Genomic DNA, 15,773 nt, shown 5'->3' with positions numbered 1-15,773 from the left:
TCGTACCCTTGATGTTTCGATTGAGATTTACATCATGCAAGCCCCGAGTCATACCTTTTAAGTCCGAGTTGTCGCTCGTCGCAACCTAGGACCAGAGTTTGATGCTTGGTACGAGAACAGATTAATTAGATATCCACCGTCATGTGATCATTTCACTCCTTCAGTACTAGCGGGCCAACGTTCACACATGGTGGAGAATTCAAAGTTGGCACCGACTGCCGTTACGATCCACATAATAGATACAGTGTGGCGTATGTATGTCATTCCAAAGTTCGCAGGTTTTTTAGATTATAAAAACACACACTAGTTTAACTAGCGAAAGAAACAACAGTTAGAAGACAGAATACAATCAAAATAAAATAGAAAGTTCCTCCATACTTCGGAACCATAATGATCGTTGGCATGAGGCATAATGCGGAATGCCGTGTCCATGCTAACTATAGAGTCTGTGTCGACTGCACCATCGACGGTGAGTTTACCTCTGTTTGTCGTTGTCCCCCTGCATTTTCAGTGACAGATGGATTGAACCGAGAGAAGAACGAGTCCCATTGACCTAATACGCAATTAAAACACCACCACGCATTTTAGAGCTCAATGAAGAACATACCCCAGTCAAACATACCTCCAGGAATTCCCTCAAGGAGGCCAACATCGGCCATCGCAAATTGCTCCAGCGTATTTGATGCTTGCGGAACGTCAAGCACGTTAAGAACTTGCACGCTACTAGGCGTGTCCCTCTTGACACTGTTTAAAACAGGGTTCATATTAGGGAAGCTAGCCCCATCACCACGCGTAGATGGAAGTGGGGTTATAGTGACCATCGATGACCCGCAGCGCTGCGAGTTCTCGGTAACCCCCGCTAACAATCAACCAGCTTAGTCGCGTCTATGGATTCTAGTCGCTGCATTAAGACGAACCTTCTGCTTCATCATCAGATGACGTCACAATCGTGCCCCGAGGTACACCCTCGTAATCACCACTGCGAGCCTCACCATGCGCAACGAAGAATCCTCCACCAGGACGCGAAGGATCTTTCTTATACTCCAGACCGATCAATGCCCGTTTACCCTTTACGCCGCCTGTGGGATTCAACACAGGTGCTTGACCAAGAGGGGGGGGTCCCTGAGTGGCCTCATACAGAAGAGCAATAATTTCGGCTGTCTAAAACACGAATCAATCAAATGATGCCGAGAGATAGCATGGGAAAGTCGGGGGCTACCTTTCGTCGGGCAGACATGTGGTCGGGAGAAATGGAACCTTCCCATCTCCGAACGCAATCCCGAAGCTTTCTAAGCTTAGTAGCCGCTTCAGCATCTTGTCGCCTTGCCCATGTATGGTACTAAAACACAATTAACACAAGACTATACGAACCACATAAGCACAAACCTGGACAAGTGCGCAGGACGTTGCCGCGTAAGGGACTAGAAGCCAAACGTCATACATTCGTTCGTGAGTATCGAGCCAATCGATCGATTCACTGGTCAATTGAACTAGAGAAGTCCATGTCTCGACGGTTAAGCCGAATTTCAGATGTGCGGGGCAAGCATAGTGTATACGCATGAAGACCCGCCAAAAGATCATGCACACCGAGCAGTACAGGAGGTGCAAGAGCCCTAGAAAATTAAGATTAGACTTTCATCAAGAAGCATCAAGAGTAGGCGACCACGTACCGGCATCTTGAGGTGTGTCAGAACCACGATACTGTAAGTTCTCTGGAAGATTTTTCTTCCATGACTCGAGGTCGGACAGTAGGCTGTACAGCATATCATCCGTAGTGAACATGAGGCCAGACGGGCTACAGACAATCACGCAAGTGAACCCCACAATGATACCAGGGAAAAAATATTTACGGACCTGTAGATGGTCTTAAGAACCCTTCCCAGTATCACGCTCAACCTGACGAGTTCATCCATGTATAAATCATTGGGATCGCCGGATGAGGGAAGCCTAGCATCGCAGTCTTGTACATCAATCATGTACGGGTGACCATACGTCAGACTTGTCCTTCCAAAACAGTCAGCATTTGATAAACTCGTTCCAATATACCCATACCATCTGTCACAAATGACACATGCACCCCACAAACGTCTTCGCAGCTCGACACTCTGTTTGACTGACTCCGCTCGGTGAAGCCCCAAGTCTTGAGCCTGACATGCTCAATCAAAACCCAAAGCAATTCGACAGCACAGAAACCTACCATTCGTATCGCCGTACCCAACCGAATCCAGAGCGCCGAAAGAGCATTCGGAACGAATTGAGAATGGCTATCACCCACCATACTAAGAATAAGTAAGGCTTGCACGTTCGCGATAGAGGCTGTAGATAAAACATCTTCAGCCTTGATCACACTATTGACCGCATATCGAATGGAGTCAAAGACACTCTGCGGTACCTCCCTCCTTGCCGCAGCAACCAGGCACATCGAATACAAGAGAATGGGAGAAGGGGAAGGATTCGCCAGGAATTCTGTTTGTGATACAACAGGTAAGAGAGGAGCAATCTCTTTGAAATAAGCATTAAGAAGGTTTTGAAGGACTTCGGGTTCGAGTCGCAAATCGATGGGCTTTGGATGAGAAACTTGTTTCTCGTCCCCTGGAACATTTTGGACGGAGATTACACCGTCACCGTTTTTCGATACTTCCCAAGTGTGGTGATAACGTTGGTCATAAGACTCGTACATCCGGGAAGAAATTATAGGTTGTGAATGCAGAAGATGTACAGCAGCCGTCGGTCCTGAAACAAAATTAGATCAAAGAAAAAAAACTACGAGGTACATAAGACCAACCAAAGACTCTTAGATCCCCAGATTCAGCTTGAGGAGACAACGTATTTCGTCGAGTGTCCGTGGACTTCTCCTTGTCTTTTTCTTTTTCTGCGGCCTCTTCTTCCATTTTCTTCTTCTTGAAACGCGTTTCTGTTATGGGCAGGAAGAATGTGCACTCAAACCCATATTGTTTGCAGTGTTGACACAGCGGAGGTTCCGAATCCGTAAGAACGTCGCATCTGACAGTAATAAAAAAGACGACTGGGTGAGTCAGGGAAAACCAAGGGAAAAACTCAACCGCACCTTATTTTGCGACTTCTGCAGCTATCACATGCCCTTTGTGTTTTTGTACGCTTCTTTGAATCAGACGTAGTTGGCGTAGTAGCAGGGGGAGTGCTTCGTTTTGCCGGAACATCACTTCCCGACGGACCTTCTTGATCCGAATCCTTCTCCACGGTCACTTTACTACGCGAGGGCTCCAACTTTCTTTTCCGCTTACCGATCACCGCAGGAGCGGAGGCAGGTACGGGCGATGATACGCTAGATGGCTGCGCCTGTTCTGGCACTGACGTACTCGAACGGGGTGCACCGTACATCATCATTTGTTGAGGATAATACGGTGCATAGCCATGCGGAGCGGGAGGATATGTCGGGTGCATAGGATAGTACTGAGTGGAGTGACTGGACATACCAGGGCCAGTCGCGCCATTAACGGAGCCGGTTGGGGCATAGCCCCCAGAAGGGTGTTGTTGGGTGAAAGGGGATGGATTCATGGGGTGGTAATTGTGATTCATCATGTAATGGAGAGGAGCTGGATAGGAAGGGAGCGGTATGCCTCGAAAACGCGCAGCGTCTTGTTGATGTTGATCAGTCGCAGGCCGAGCGGCTTAACGGAGCAGTGTGAATAATCACGATCGAAGAATGTTGAAAGAAAATTCCGTACCAGCGCTCGTTGTTTGAGGATTCTCGACTGTGGTAGCGTTATTGTTGCTCCGTCGGCCTGATGGTCGGCGGGAGTTAGAGGAGTTCGGCGCGGGGCGCGAAGATTCCGAAGAATTTGTTTGTTTCTTCTGCCGTGTCTTTCTCGAGGACGGCTTTGCAGATTGCGGGTTCGGCTGCTGCGGCACTGACTGCGATTCGTTTGCTGTGTCTCGTACAGTAGCAGGTTCCATTCGTCAACCGGTTATAACAATTGCTACTGTAACCAGCCTGAATTGCTCCGAAATGGCATACAACCGAAGGTTATACGTACAGTGAATTACAGAGCCGGTGACTAAATGTCTGAACAACCGAATGACTTTGTTAGTGAAACGTATCGTCCGCCTACAATTTTGTTGGTTTCGCACCTTGACTGCGTTTCTGTACACCCGCGTGAGGGGTTGACGACTTGAGATGCGAGTATGAGGGTGATGGCATGGAGTGCCGTATCATCATGTTCAATCTCCGATACAATTTCAGTCTCCGGCCAGCATGGCATCGCTGGTCGATCGAGTGCTCATCGCCCCTTTAGCTATTCTTGTACCTTAGGTACTAATTTTGCACAAGGTCCATGTGCGCGGGGGCTACAACCGTACACACGCTACGTTCTGTCCTCATGAACTTCTGATGCGGCGGCTTCGCTGACTCAATTCTGGCACTGCCCCTCTATAGAGTTGTACGTACATGCTGACAGCGACCACGTTCTCAAGCTGTTAAAAGTTCACATGAATCCACGTTCAACCAACTTTTCATAATGACCTCCGCGGTCAAAAATCCTCCTTTCGCACCATTCATAGTTTGCTCACACTCAAGGTGTATCATGTCACCCCGGTTTTCCAACATTTGGAAGCGCAGCGCAAGTCAAAAATCGAATTGCAAGGGATCCAAGTAATTCCAATTTCAAATCGCTTCCCCAGCTCTTCTAGTGTCTGTCTCTTCCCACCTCGGGCAAGCATCCTCAAGACCAGGGTTTATCCGCCGCTTATCTTCAGTAACAGGAGCATGAGCATCGAGCCATGAAAATCCTGCTGGTCGGCACAACACTTCCATGAGGTTGTGTCGCCATGAGCCATATGAAAATGGGTTGGGAGGTGCGGGACCTGGTACAAGAGATTTGTGCGCTTGGTTTCTGATCTGTGTTATACCATCAGTAAAATTCAGGGACCGTTGATGTCTGCGACCCACTTGTTCAATAGTAGTAATGTTTAGCAATAATAGCTGCGTCATATGTTTCAGTGAGCGAACCATTACGTATGGAAGGATGAGTTTGCAGCTCACCCTCATGTGATAGACGAGGAGGGCCATGACTGGCCATACAACAGTGATAGCCAACGAGAATGCCACAGCACTGCCTGCGCCTTCCCTCAACGCACTACTGAATTTGATACCATCTCGGCGAGTAAGAAGATAGAGGTGTAGGGCGGATGTGCAGATTACGAGGCATAGGGTCAACACCTGGGAAAATATTACTCTTACGCTGGCCGGGAGAAGGTTCACAATACTTACAGCAGACACCAGGAACGCAAAGAAAAAGGTGTAATTGCGCCGTCCAACACAGTTGTTCACCCACTGACAATGGTGATCACACCCATCGACACAGTTATCGCACTGCCAGAAGTTGTGTAACAGCTCATTATGAAGATAACAAAACCACGCACCATTTTGCAATGGCTAGAGCGAGGTGGGCGATACGTTTTGCACGTCAAGCAGTACTTGGTATGCACACTAAACATGTGTTCAACACACACATCGGCTTACTAGATACCAATTACTCACCTCTCATCACGTACTTTGAGATCCCGAGGCAAAGGTTGCCTGACAGCATCATCTGAAGGTGACGTAGGAGGAAAAGGCGGATCTGGGTCTAAATTGCGAGGTAAGATGCCAGGATCACGACAGGCCTTCAAATTCATTGAGTGGGCGGTAGCATCACGAACGATTTTAATTACGCACCGTGGTCAGCATGCAGGATACAGTCAACAAGGTCATGTATGCTCCCACTGCCGCGATAGCGGGACTTGCATTATGCCAATACCATACACATGTTGTTCCAAACCAGACGCCAGATAGACCAAGCACGAGTGTGAGAGACGCAATGAAAGCCCAAGGAGAATCACCACCTGTAAGCAGCCGGCCGCTGCAAAAGAATCGATTATTTGAAGGATGTCGCTGGTATACGCGTTGCATAGGAACACTGGGCATCGCAGAGAGTGGCACATGATTATCAGGAGGGACTGATATAAAGACGTGGTTTGGAGTTGGAGAGAATGATCGAGAGTTGCTAGAAGCAATGCGAATGAGTGGCGGAGAAGGAGAAGATTTTACACGGTGTGGAGGGGGTGATAAGTTATCGACAGGTGGCTGCTCTTCTGCATAAGATAAGCGAGGACTCATAGTATGGCCGAGGCTACTACTAGATCTCCGTATGCTATCGAAGCTGAGACCGCGGAACATGCGTTCGAAACTGGTTCGCATTCGATTTGTACTAGTTATCTTGTAAGAAGGATCTAAGTGCATGGAAGTGCGAACGGGAGCGCTAGCACTTGCAACGACGTGCTTGTTGTTAAGGGGAAGTAGAGGTTCACGACTTTGCTTTAGCCGCTTAGATAGTTGACCATTTGTGTCTCTTATGGAAGCAGGATCGCCATAGCTCCTCAGGTCAGATTCGTGAGAGATACGGGTAGTCAAGCTAGATAAAGGGTGTTGATCGAGGGGAGCCGAATGGAAATTAGGAAGGATATCATTAGAGGTCAAGGATATGGATGATGAAGGGCGAGAATGGACTGGTCTAGAAGGGTGAAAGAATGAGGAGGAGGGTAGGATGCCACCTGCATGAGTTGTACTTGGAATTGGGATTTGAGGTAGCTGAAAAGTGGTAACAGTCGGAGGAGATGACAAGGGATAGTCTCGGGGACCACGAGGCAAAAAAGCTGGTTTGAGAGTAGCAGCATTAGATATGGAACGATTGTGTAGACTTGCTGATTTTGAACCCAAGCTTGCAGACCTTTGAAGAGCCTGCACGCTGTCCTGAAGGCGCTGTACGGGGGCAGCGCTGAAGTTTGATGACGGCAGTGGTAAGTGAGCAGGACTCTGCTTCTTTGGAGCATTGGCAGAGCTCGAGGAAGATAGGGAGAAAGAAAGTGAGAACTGTGGCGATGAAGCCATGGAAGTATTATTTAACAGAAGCTGGTCGCCCGCTGTTACTAATTGGTGACTCTATAGAGTGCAACTTGGAACAATTCTGGTCAGATGTCTCAACTAGTGAGAACGGCGAGTGCGGTAGAGAAAGGAAGGTGTAAGACTCGAGTAGAACGTTGAGAGCGTCGACGTCCACACGATGTGCACGTTGTGTGCGGTTGGAAAAAGAAATTGATTCTCACGTTTAAAGCAGTGACCACGATCGTGTCATTCAAGTTCGCCATCATTAGCCAATGGATAAGAAACAACAAAGGCATTGCTTTGAGAGCATCCTGCGAGTGCATTTTCTAGCATGAGCAGTATTAAACGCACTGTCCTATTTGCCCATCTACATGACATCGCCGCTCCTCATCATCTAGGCTCAGCGATCGCCTCTGTCACCGCGGCTACCACAGAGGCCTTGGTCATCGTCTTGGTTTCTCAGCTATTCCGTACAGCAGAATCGCCATCCAACCGCGTAAAACAGTGGGATAATGTCCAAAGGCTTTTGACATACGTCTATGTCAAAGCAACCAAGGCAGCCCAAGACTTGGGAAAGGTTTTACTAGACATTAGCATCATGCTTAAGGACCCTTCAGAGAGTTTCCCAAGTAACTTCGGGAATAGTATGGATATGTGCTTTAGAATCCAGGGCGGTGAGTTCTTCTCATTTCCTCATTCCGTACATACTCATGGCGGAATTATCAAGACCCCCCTATACTCCATCTCCCTGACTCTATTGAGACCCTTCCCCAAGTGTTTGTCGTTCCAGATAAAGTCATTGAAGCTCACCGGCAGCATTCCGTATGTGTCACTCCTAGCTGTGATACCTCCCCGTCATCATACCCCGTCGTCGCACTTGGTGGCACTTTCGATCACTTGCATGCAGGACACAAAATCCTGCTCAGCATGGGAGCCTGGATAGCCAGTAGTAAGGTCATTGTCGGAATCACAGGTATGATAATGCCTTGCAACCTGTCGCTCCTGCGACTGAACTTATCCTCGAGACGATGAGCTGTTGAAGAATAAATCGAATAAGCATGTCTTGGAGTCAATGGCCGTACGCATTGAAAAAACACGCTCTTTCCTGCAACTCTTCCGTCCTGACCTTGAGTATGAACTTGTTGCAATACGGGATGTGTATGGACCTACCGGTTGGGATCCTAATATCCAGGCGCTGGTAGTCAGCGTGGAGACTCTACCGGGCGCGGAGTCAAGTGGGTACCTTGACGGTTCTCTGGAAATATCTACTGACACTCTCATACAGTCGACAAAAAACGTTCCGCCGAATCATTGCCTCCCCTTCGTACATTCGTCATCGATGTTATTTCTTCAGAAAGCGAAAAGCTGGACCATGAGGACATGGAGATGTTGAAGCAGACAAAGTTGAGCAGTACATTTATTAGGGACTGGATCGTGAAGAACACTGTATAACTTTGGTGTCATTCGTCGTAGATGTAGATTAAGCCTTTACCCGGTCCACATGGTTTAAACAGCTTCCCATATATGTCCGATGTTGTGTACAACATTCACTGCCCATAAGCACCTTTACCAGGCTTACCAGCACTCCCGATGATTTATCATAATATTCCTGCTATCAGGTAGTAACATGTACTCTGTGTTTCATATCACATCTACTCTTTCATTCAGAATCCATTGATGGCTATTGCTTCCGTCGCTTTAAACCGGACGAACTTTGAATTCAACTTTTCTTTCGCAGGCGATCAACTCCACCATGTATCTCCTTGCTACATATACACCGTCATCTGAACTCCCTATAATATCTCTCAAGCCCCGATCGATGGCTATCTACCACCTGAAATCCCTCGATTTTATCACGTGGAGACTGAGCCCATCGAATGGGAGAAGGCCGCAGTAGTTTCAGGACCAGGCAGATAACTTAGGCATACCCATTGATTGTCCGAACTTGTGGTAAACGATACCTAGTACTCGATGAACATCGACGAATGCAAATATTGTGATCACGGTGTGGTATGTGCATGTCGCTGCCTAGTATCCTTCTTATGCCATACTGTGAGTAGTGATGTGCACGGCCCGGCTTCAGGCCGTGGGCCGGCCCAGGCCGAGCCTGATTAGGCCGAGCCGAGCCGGGCCCAAGTCAGGGCCTGACCACAGCCCAGGGCCCGGCTTGAGCTGTTGGAAAGCCGAAGCCGGCGGCTCAAGCCGTGGCTTTATGTCCCTGCTCATCCATCATCGATATCAATGCATCCTTACTTTAGGGAGTCGAATCGTCTGTTACAGACTTCTGTGGACATCCGGACATCAGGTACGAGTTTATTTACTATATCTAAATCTGTCTAACCATTGCTACTCTAGTCTCTTCCGCAAATCCAACATGCACAGGTCCGATTTATCCACGCACGCCGCAGGTGTTCAATCCGTGTTTGTAACTCTTTCTTCTTAAGATAGTGGCATTGACTTTTTCTGAACCAGTATGTATGATCGTGCGCACCTTGCATTGAAGCCACTGCAAATTTCTACGGGACTGCGATATCGATTTGAAACTTTGATAGGCGTCACTGGGTACAAGATGGCAAAATACAGACCACGATGGTCGGAAGTTCTAATGATGGCCGGAAGTTCTAATGGCATCTTTGGATGTCGCTTGGCGTCCTCAGTTTTTCTTCGTAGTTCTCTTTGAGGTGAGATGAATTGCGTTGCTGACTAGTACATTTGCTGACCTTTTCGAGCCGGGCCCGCACATCACTAAAACTTATCGACTTTTGTAGACAACAAATGTTGTCTTCATGGGATCTCCTCCTCCCGTCTGCATATTCGCAAAAACGGTGGTTTCTTCGAGGCTGAGAGCCGCTTGTGGTATGCAAACTCAAGTGATGGTCCAAAGTTAGAGCTGAGAATTTGTGTAGGACCTGTTACTTAGCCATGCCGCTTTATATCTGTGGCTTTTTGATGCTGGGCGCTGGGATACAAAATCTCAACAAAGCCGCTCTCATCATAGGCTGGGGCATTGCAACGCGTATTGTAATGACTGCTTCCCTCGTCCTGCCGCGAAGATTGACACGCTTGCTCATTTTGTTTTTGAAAGCCGTCGTTGAGCCCAAGCCGAGCCGCGGCTTTGGCCTGGCTTTGGCCCACGGCTCGGCCTGAGGTTTTGCAAAGCCCAAGCCCCCAAAAGCCAAGCCCAAGCCGGGGCTTTCAGGCCGAGCCGGGCCCGCACATCACTAACTGTGAGTCATCCTCCCCCATAGTTTCATCAGTGAATTCATGAGTCCGTGACATGGTAGTCATGAGACCTATAGACTGATATAATTACGCTTTTGCCAAATATATCTATATATTCTAGAAGAAATTTGTGTTGTTCATAAATGACCATTGATTCGTGCAAAATCTAGACTTAGAAGATGCGTCAATGACAAGGTTGAAGTATAGCGACATCATAGCAAGTAAGATACAATAGTCCAACACCCTCACCCTGCAAGTCCATTCTCAGTTTGTCTCGTATATGCTTCAGAAGTGTGCAGGTCGTCATCATCTGACGTCATAGGTAAGTTGCGTCATGTAAGCGTCATGCTTACAACTGAGACGAGTTTCGGTCCTACTAAGGCTGAAGCGCTGATATCTCATAAGCCATCAAATGTAACCTTTGCATGGTTTGCATTCTGTTGAATTCTCTCTGGTGCTTACTTTTCCACAACATCAACTGATGGAGGTCCTGGGATGCCCGGAGGGTTGTGGCGAATTTAACATAGACCAAGAGGTGGGGGAAATAAGAGTTCATGACATACACCTGGCGTAACTTTGGACGGCCCCCCCCCCACGGTGACAGCGTTACAGTCACCATAATTTAGCCATATATAGTAGCTGTCTCGATCACAAATCAGAGCAACTTATGCATACAGAGTTGGTATGGAGCATGCAACAAACGGATCAAGCAACGGAACTACGAAGGGTGTGAAAAATAAGCAAACTAATGTGAAGTACTATGCTGGAGGGATGTACGAGCTCGTTTGGAGAGAAGAGATCCAGCGGACTCGATGGCAGGACGTTTAGTACGAGAACCCGACGCTACAGGTACATTTTCCTTCTCCCGCTCCGACGAACCACTGTACGAGGGCTGCCAGCGATCCTTTGGGATGCGTGAAGCGCCCTGCTCGAGATCTGTAAGCTTCATCGTCCTCCAAATGCTTACCGGCAATGGAACTCCTGCCTCTCTATGTCCAGGGACAGTGTACTCCTCGTGCTGGTCCAGGATGTGTGCTATCATGTTGTAGCGCCACACAGATTCAACGGGGAGAATGGGTACTTTTCGCATGGTCTTGCTGGGTTGAGGAGGGAGAACAGGGTGGCAAAGTTCGCATTTGAGGGGCAAGTTGTGACAGGGCTTCTTTTTTGATCCTGAATCGACGGATCCATACCTGAATGTGTGCTTGTATATGCACTTCGTTTCCCAGGTAGGTGCTCCGCTGCTAGGTACTGTGATTGTGATAGCGCACTCGGGTGCTCCAGCACAACCACAAAAACCACAGGGACTTGGAAGACCGACCTATATAGAGCCAATCAGTAATGTAAAGTAACATGATTTTAAAAAACTAACCAGTTCCTTCAAAGGCAGCTCCTCGGGCGTGAGTGTCAATGCGCATAATATGTGACGGCCTAAGTGATCACACATGTCGATGACCTTGGTGTCGCAAAGCGGACACGTTGTGATGCGCTCTCCTTTGGACGCTGTGAGTTGGTTGCTGGCCTCGACAGAAATGACTGCCGGAGTGCCTAACAATATAAAATTATGATTAGAAACAAAGTGTGAAACTAAAAACATGAAATGTACCATCTGGGAGTCGGTAAGGGAACATGTTTGGATCTGATGGAATGATGACTGCAATAGACTTCAGGGTGACCTTCAACTCGTTGGCTTTGGCCCAAAGGAGTTCACAAGCTGCTTGCATTATGTCCTGAGAGATCTTCCAGGTGCTTTGGCTGCCGTGTACTTGAGTAAACTTGTCAGTGTTGACATCGTCCCTTAAGCGAATGAAAGTGGCCTCGGGATTGACTGGTTCGACGAGGGAACCAGGAACAGTGACCATAACGACATGTTCTGTATGCTCCAATGTTCCTTGAATAATGGAATGAGCCTTGATGTATCCCCCGTCCCATAAAAACGACTGAGAGCTGTCAGGAGAAGGGTCAGTTGCCACGAGACTGAGTAGTTGACCGGTTATCTTAGCCGTGTTTCGCAATGCCTTCATTATTGTCACATTAATTGATGCACGAGAGATATTGTTGAGGCTGACAGCAGTGGAACGAAGTACACCAATCGAAAGAGTGCGACCAGAGTGAAGGACAGTGAGAAAAATGTCCCCGACAAGAAAGAGATTGGGATCTGTGATACGACCTGCAGATACATCAACACGTTTGTTGACTTTAGTATAACCTCCACAGACGTGCTCAAGGCAATTAAGGGACTTGGAGATAAAATCCTTGTTGATCACGAGACGACATATCGTCTGTTTGTGGATCCACCTTCCTTTGTATAGGAGGTAATCGTCGGGGTGTATTCCAGGCCCCTGTGGCAAAGCAGGAGTCGACGGGTCTCGAGGGATGTGCTGAGAAGATGAGGAGGGAGCAGGGGTGTCAGTGGATGACTCGTCAATCAATGCCTCCTGGAAAGTAAGCATTATTTCTTTGTCATCATCACCTCCCACTGAGACCTCAGGGTCAGGAACTGAGTGGTCGTGATCATGTGCCAAGACTGTCTCTAGACACTGAGAGAGAGGGGTGATTGCAACTGGAGGAGGCATAGAGGGAACTTCACTGGTGTCCTCGAGGTCGTTGTCTGTAGTGATCCCGAGGTACCTGTTTTGTCCAAATGGACGTAGCATATCAATGCCAGGCACACTGAAAAGCTCTGCAAATGAATAATGAGTTGGCTCGAGTTGGGATGTGGCAAGGATGGAAAGAGCAGTATCACAACCACTGTGCCATGCCATGGGCAGATCACATCGGCCGGAAATGATATTGCCCTTCCAGATCTCGCGATTGATGTGATCAACACCTTCCTGACACGTTAATTTGAGGCGCCGGTGGCCTGAATCCAGCTCTGGATGATGCCTGAAGACACCGTCGATATCCTTCGCAGCTCCTAAACGATCAAGAGCCTGAGCATACGAAGACGTGGAGTTATGGCCCCCAATCATGCACATGCGCCCGAAAAGGATCTCGAGGGGATCGTCCCCAACATCCCCAAGGAAAAAAGGAGCGTAGGGGTCTAGCGTTTGTTGCTTAGCGAGGCAGAATACCAAGTTCTTTACCATTGTTTGTGTGTCATAATACAATTGATAAGACATGAATGAGCGTCGATGTGCATGAAAGAAGGCGAACGTAAGATGAGAGTATTGACTGAGCAGTACAAATTGTTCGGACAGGGAGAGAGAGACATCAGTGAAAGGCAGGAGGATGGACTCCAAGAGAGCACTAAGAAGAGCAATTGATTGGAGATCCGCACGAGTGTCAATGTCAGTCGAAAACGAGTCGTTCATGATGGAATGTTGAGAATTGGAGAACTCAATGACGGCAAGCACAAGCTCAACAGCACGAGGGACATCTTGAGGATCGCCTGGGTAGAGAAGTTTGGTGACGGCCGCTTCATTGAAGGCAGGTAGCCATACGAGGTACCGTGCGAGCATCATTGAATTGATGATGCGACCATTGTTGAGTACAACACCGGCAGGAGATCAAAGGAGAGTGCATATGCCTGGATTAAACTAATCATTAAGCATTTGATATAAGAAAGAAAACACTCACGCTTGAATATGTGTTTGAAGTCAAAGTCGAGCGTTACCTCGTTGTTACCAGTGAACAGATTCAATCCCGGCATGTTGATAAGTGTACCATACAAATCTGAGCCCTCAGAGAGTGGACTCTTGACAAACAGCCTATGGCCAGCGGTGCATTGAGTAGCATCACCATCAGTTGCAACTGACCAGACTGGTCCGATCTGCACCGCCGCACCAGTTGAGTTCCACCGAGAAATGGCTTTAGCAAGGATCTGCTCCATGTCATTGGTGTTCTCGGTCTTGCAAGTAGGAGCAGCTAATATAGGGAATATTTCATCCCGGCCAAAACACAAGGCTCCCATAACAGTCAGTTCCTTGCCCAGATGGACATGACCATCGTGGATCTTCTGCGCAATGTAGACTGCAGATTCGTAGGTCCGGAGGACAGGATCGATAGTGTGTGAGTGCTTCCAGCACAAACCACCGACCTTGTTGTACTTGCTGAAATGGACAGCCATTTCCTCGAGTGCGATCTCGTCAATCATAAGACTGACACCGCATAAGACTGAATCCGTGCAACCACTAAGAACAACTGCTTGAATATTGTTGTCAAAGTGCTCATCACGAATTGTTCCGATTGTGGGAGCGATGATGGTGAAGGCAGATCAAGTACGGAGGGTGCGAAGGGAAGGGATGGCGAGTTTCTGACTTAGTGCGAAGAGAAGTTGATGTCCACCGAGCCTATACACAAGTGTAGCGATATCTAGGTCATTCGCATCATAGCCTCGAGGGTGGTACGCCCCCTCAAGGGCATCCTCAAGCTTGTTGACCACCTGGCGAATGCTGGCACCATTGCGTAAAGCAACATTAATGATTTGTTGGAGGCGAGGGATGTCTTGCTCAGATACAGCCATGAGGAGTCGATTGTAGTCGTCGAGCTGTGTGAGCACACTCATGTACTTGCGTGAATCATTTAGCTGCTAATTAGAGTTAGTATATACACAAAAAAAATGAAGCAGACTCACCTGTAGCTTCAACTGCTTGATTTGTTCTGCATAAGTCCTTGCAATGTCCTGCATATGTGCAAGACCTAAGAACTTGTAGTTAGTGTGCGCTTTTGGAATGGGTGCAATATCTGCCAGATGTTCAACATGAAGAGGGATTTCGGCGCACTCGTCACAGGGAGTACCATGTGACAAGCAGCGCTTAGATCGGAGGCGAAGAGCGCTGGGATTTCGAGTGCCTACAAGGAAAGGTAGGGCGTCTGGGCCATCATGATAGCGCTCCCAAGGAAAGAGCATGATGAAGGGACGGAGGTCTTCTGGCCAGACAACGGGAACTCCAGTGCAGACACTATTAAGAACAGGTGAGAGAACACGACAAGGTCTGCAGGCATATGATGTAAATACGTCTAATGAATTAGAGCCGAAATGAAACATACCTATGTTCGGATGTAAGGCTCAGGGAACGAGACAAAGGCGCATCAGACACGGTCCGAACAAACATAGGTTTTGTTTTATCGGTCGATGCCTTGATGCACTTACGGCTGCCTCGATGGTTGCTCAACGAGCTGAACTGCCCAGGATGCCAGAGAGGTAGTTGAGATGATACGCTAGTCTGGACCCATTCTTTGCAGTCAGGGCATAGCATCCTCCACCGTTGTTGGGTACCGATGGTTACCGCTAGCACCTTAGCCATGTACACGTTGTAAAGTGAGTCCAGCATGTTTAGTAATAATTGTTCCTCGATATCAATCTCGGAATCAGGAACCGAAGAAGAACATTGTGAGTCTGAATCTGATCGGCCCCAGTACGAGCTAGGACCTTGAGAAGGAGGCGATAAGTTAGGGAAGTTTTCTTGGTATGCTGTAACTTTGCGTGGTATCATCCGATAATTGTACATTGAAGTCTATGTCTGGGCTATTAGAGTGTCCAGATACTGATGAATATGTGTTGGGATCTGATCCGACGAAGTCCGTCGCTTCAAGCAACGTGGCTATATGCGCCTCGTTTCTGATAGGAGCCGAGTTTTCATAACTTGCTGGGAAATCTGTGCATGCAATTGTGTTGTAGAATACATAATTTGAATGAGAGTATGCA

The 15,773-nt window shown here is 48.0% G+C and overlaps 6 protein-coding genes across 6 annotated transcripts; 3 read left to right on the top strand and 3 right to left on the bottom strand.

Annotated features, from left to right (window-relative positions):
• Window positions 1-120: 120 nt before the first annotated feature.
• On the bottom strand, window positions 121-4,161 carry F5147DRAFT_673799 (fungal-specific transcription factor domain-containing protein). Its single transcript, XM_041435774.1, has 13 exons — window positions 4,111-4,161; window positions 3,708-4,045; window positions 3,068-3,650; window positions 2,786-3,003; window positions 2,198-2,733; window positions 2,053-2,147; window positions 1,855-2,004; window positions 1,671-1,795; window positions 1,387-1,613; window positions 1,220-1,339; window positions 918-1,161; window positions 608-859; window positions 121-553 (listed from the first exon to the last, which is right to left on the bottom strand). Exons 2-13 carry the CDS (start codon window positions 3,934-3,936, stop codon window positions 438-440), a joined length of 2,895 nt encoding a protein of 964 aa, XP_041297750.1. The 5' UTR covers window positions 3,937-4,045; window positions 4,111-4,161; the 3' UTR covers window positions 121-437.
• Window positions 4,162-4,455: 294 nt separating this feature from the next.
• Window positions 4,456-7,087, bottom strand: F5147DRAFT_673792 (DHHC palmitoyltransferase-domain-containing protein). Its single transcript, XM_041435773.1, has 7 exons — window positions 5,696-7,087; window positions 5,519-5,643; window positions 5,401-5,467; window positions 5,249-5,350; window positions 5,021-5,197; window positions 4,928-4,960; window positions 4,456-4,876 (listed from the first exon to the last, which is right to left on the bottom strand). The coding sequence occupies exons 1-7, from the start codon at window positions 6,905-6,907 to the stop codon at window positions 4,643-4,645; spliced, it is 1,950 nt and encodes a 649-aa protein (XP_041297749.1). The 5' UTR covers window positions 6,908-7,087; the 3' UTR covers window positions 4,456-4,642.
• A 92-nt stretch (window positions 7,088-7,179) lies between these two features.
• Window positions 7,180-8,602, top strand: F5147DRAFT_673790 (uncharacterized protein). Its single transcript, XM_041435772.1, has 4 exons — window positions 7,180-7,575; window positions 7,629-7,874; window positions 7,927-8,136; window positions 8,187-8,602. Exons 1-4 carry the CDS (start codon window positions 7,233-7,235, stop codon window positions 8,351-8,353), a joined length of 966 nt encoding a protein of 321 aa, XP_041297748.1. The 5' UTR covers window positions 7,180-7,232; the 3' UTR covers window positions 8,354-8,602.
• Window positions 8,603-8,995: 393 nt separating this feature from the next.
• On the top strand, window positions 8,996-9,718 carry F5147DRAFT_351581 (uncharacterized protein). Its single transcript, XM_041429348.1, has 4 exons — window positions 8,996-9,206; window positions 9,257-9,320; window positions 9,374-9,582; window positions 9,670-9,718. Exons 1-3 carry the CDS (start codon window positions 9,143-9,145, stop codon window positions 9,579-9,581), a joined length of 336 nt encoding a protein of 111 aa, XP_041297747.1. The 5' UTR covers window positions 8,996-9,142; the 3' UTR covers window position 9,582; window positions 9,670-9,718.
• Window positions 9,708-10,288, top strand: F5147DRAFT_673783 (uncharacterized protein; the record flags this gene model as incomplete). The annotated part of the gene is made up of 2 exons (XM_041435771.1): window positions 9,708-9,757; window positions 9,808-10,288. Coding segments are annotated over 2 exons (291 nt in total), but the record flags the coding sequence as incomplete, so codon positions are not given.
• Window positions 10,289-10,868: 580 nt separating this feature from the next.
• Window positions 10,869-15,576, bottom strand: F5147DRAFT_649104 (uncharacterized protein; the record flags this gene model as incomplete). Its single annotated transcript, XM_041433320.1, has 9 exons — window positions 10,869-11,296; window positions 11,317-11,444; window positions 11,569-11,671; window positions 11,730-13,514; window positions 13,703-13,833; window positions 13,882-14,266; window positions 14,384-14,651; window positions 14,700-15,060; window positions 15,116-15,576. 9 exons carry the CDS (start codon window positions 15,574-15,576, stop codon window positions 10,869-10,871), a joined length of 4,050 nt encoding a protein of 1,349 aa, XP_041297745.1.
• Window positions 15,577-15,773: the final 197 nt, after the last annotated feature.

The sequence above is a fragment of the Suillus discolor genome, assembly GCF_016758755.1.
Source record: "Suillus discolor strain FC423 chromosome Unknown F5147scaffold_6, whole genome shotgun sequence".
NCBI classification, from domain to species: Eukaryota; Fungi; Basidiomycota; class Agaricomycetes; order Boletales; family Suillaceae; genus Suillus; species Suillus discolor.
This window is presented reverse-complemented; position numbering and strand designations above follow the sequence as displayed.

Coding starts and splice junctions, on each gene's coding strand:
- F5147DRAFT_673799 (XM_041435774.1), bottom strand. CDS start 3,936: ATGGAACCTGCTACTGTACGAGACACAGCAAACGAATCGCAGTCAGTG. Junction 2,005..2,052: donor TGTGTCATTTGTGACAGATG/GTATGGGTATAT, acceptor CTGTTTTGGAAG/GACAAGTCTGACGTATGGTC. Junction 1,796..1,854: donor GTTCTTAAGACCATCTACAG/GTCCGTAAATAT, acceptor GATTGTCTGTAG/CCCGTCTGGCCTCATGTTCA.
- F5147DRAFT_673790 (XM_041435772.1), top strand. CDS start 7,233: ATGAGCAGTATTAAACGCACTGTCCTATTTGCCCATCTACATGACATC. Junction 7,576..7,628: donor GTGCTTTAGAATCCAGGGCG/GTGAGTTCTTCT, acceptor GGAATTATCAAG/ACCCCCCTATACTCCATCTC. Junction 7,875..7,926: donor GGTCATTGTCGGAATCACAG/GTATGATAATGC, acceptor CTTATCCTCGAG/ACGATGAGCTGTTGAAGAAT.
- F5147DRAFT_673792 (XM_041435773.1), bottom strand. CDS start 6,907: ATGGCTTCATCGCCACAGTTCTCACTTTCTTTCTCCCTATCTTCCTCG. Junction 5,198..5,248: donor TTGCGTTCCTGGTGTCTGCT/GTAAGTATTGTG, acceptor ATATTTTCCCAG/GTGTTGACCCTATGCCTCGT. Junction 4,877..4,927: donor ACATTACTACTATTGAACAA/GTGGGTCGCAGA, acceptor GGTATAACACAG/ATCAGAAACCAAGCGCACAA.
- F5147DRAFT_351581 (XM_041429348.1), top strand. CDS start 9,143: ATGCATCCTTACTTTAGGGAGTCGAATCGTCTGTTACAGACTTCTGTG. Junction 9,207..9,256: donor TGTGGACATCCGGACATCAG/GTACGAGTTTAT, acceptor TTGCTACTCTAG/TCTCTTCCGCAAATCCAACA. Junction 9,321..9,373: donor ACGCCGCAGGTGTTCAATCC/GTGTTTGTAACT, acceptor TTTCTGAACCAG/TATGTATGATCGTGCGCACC.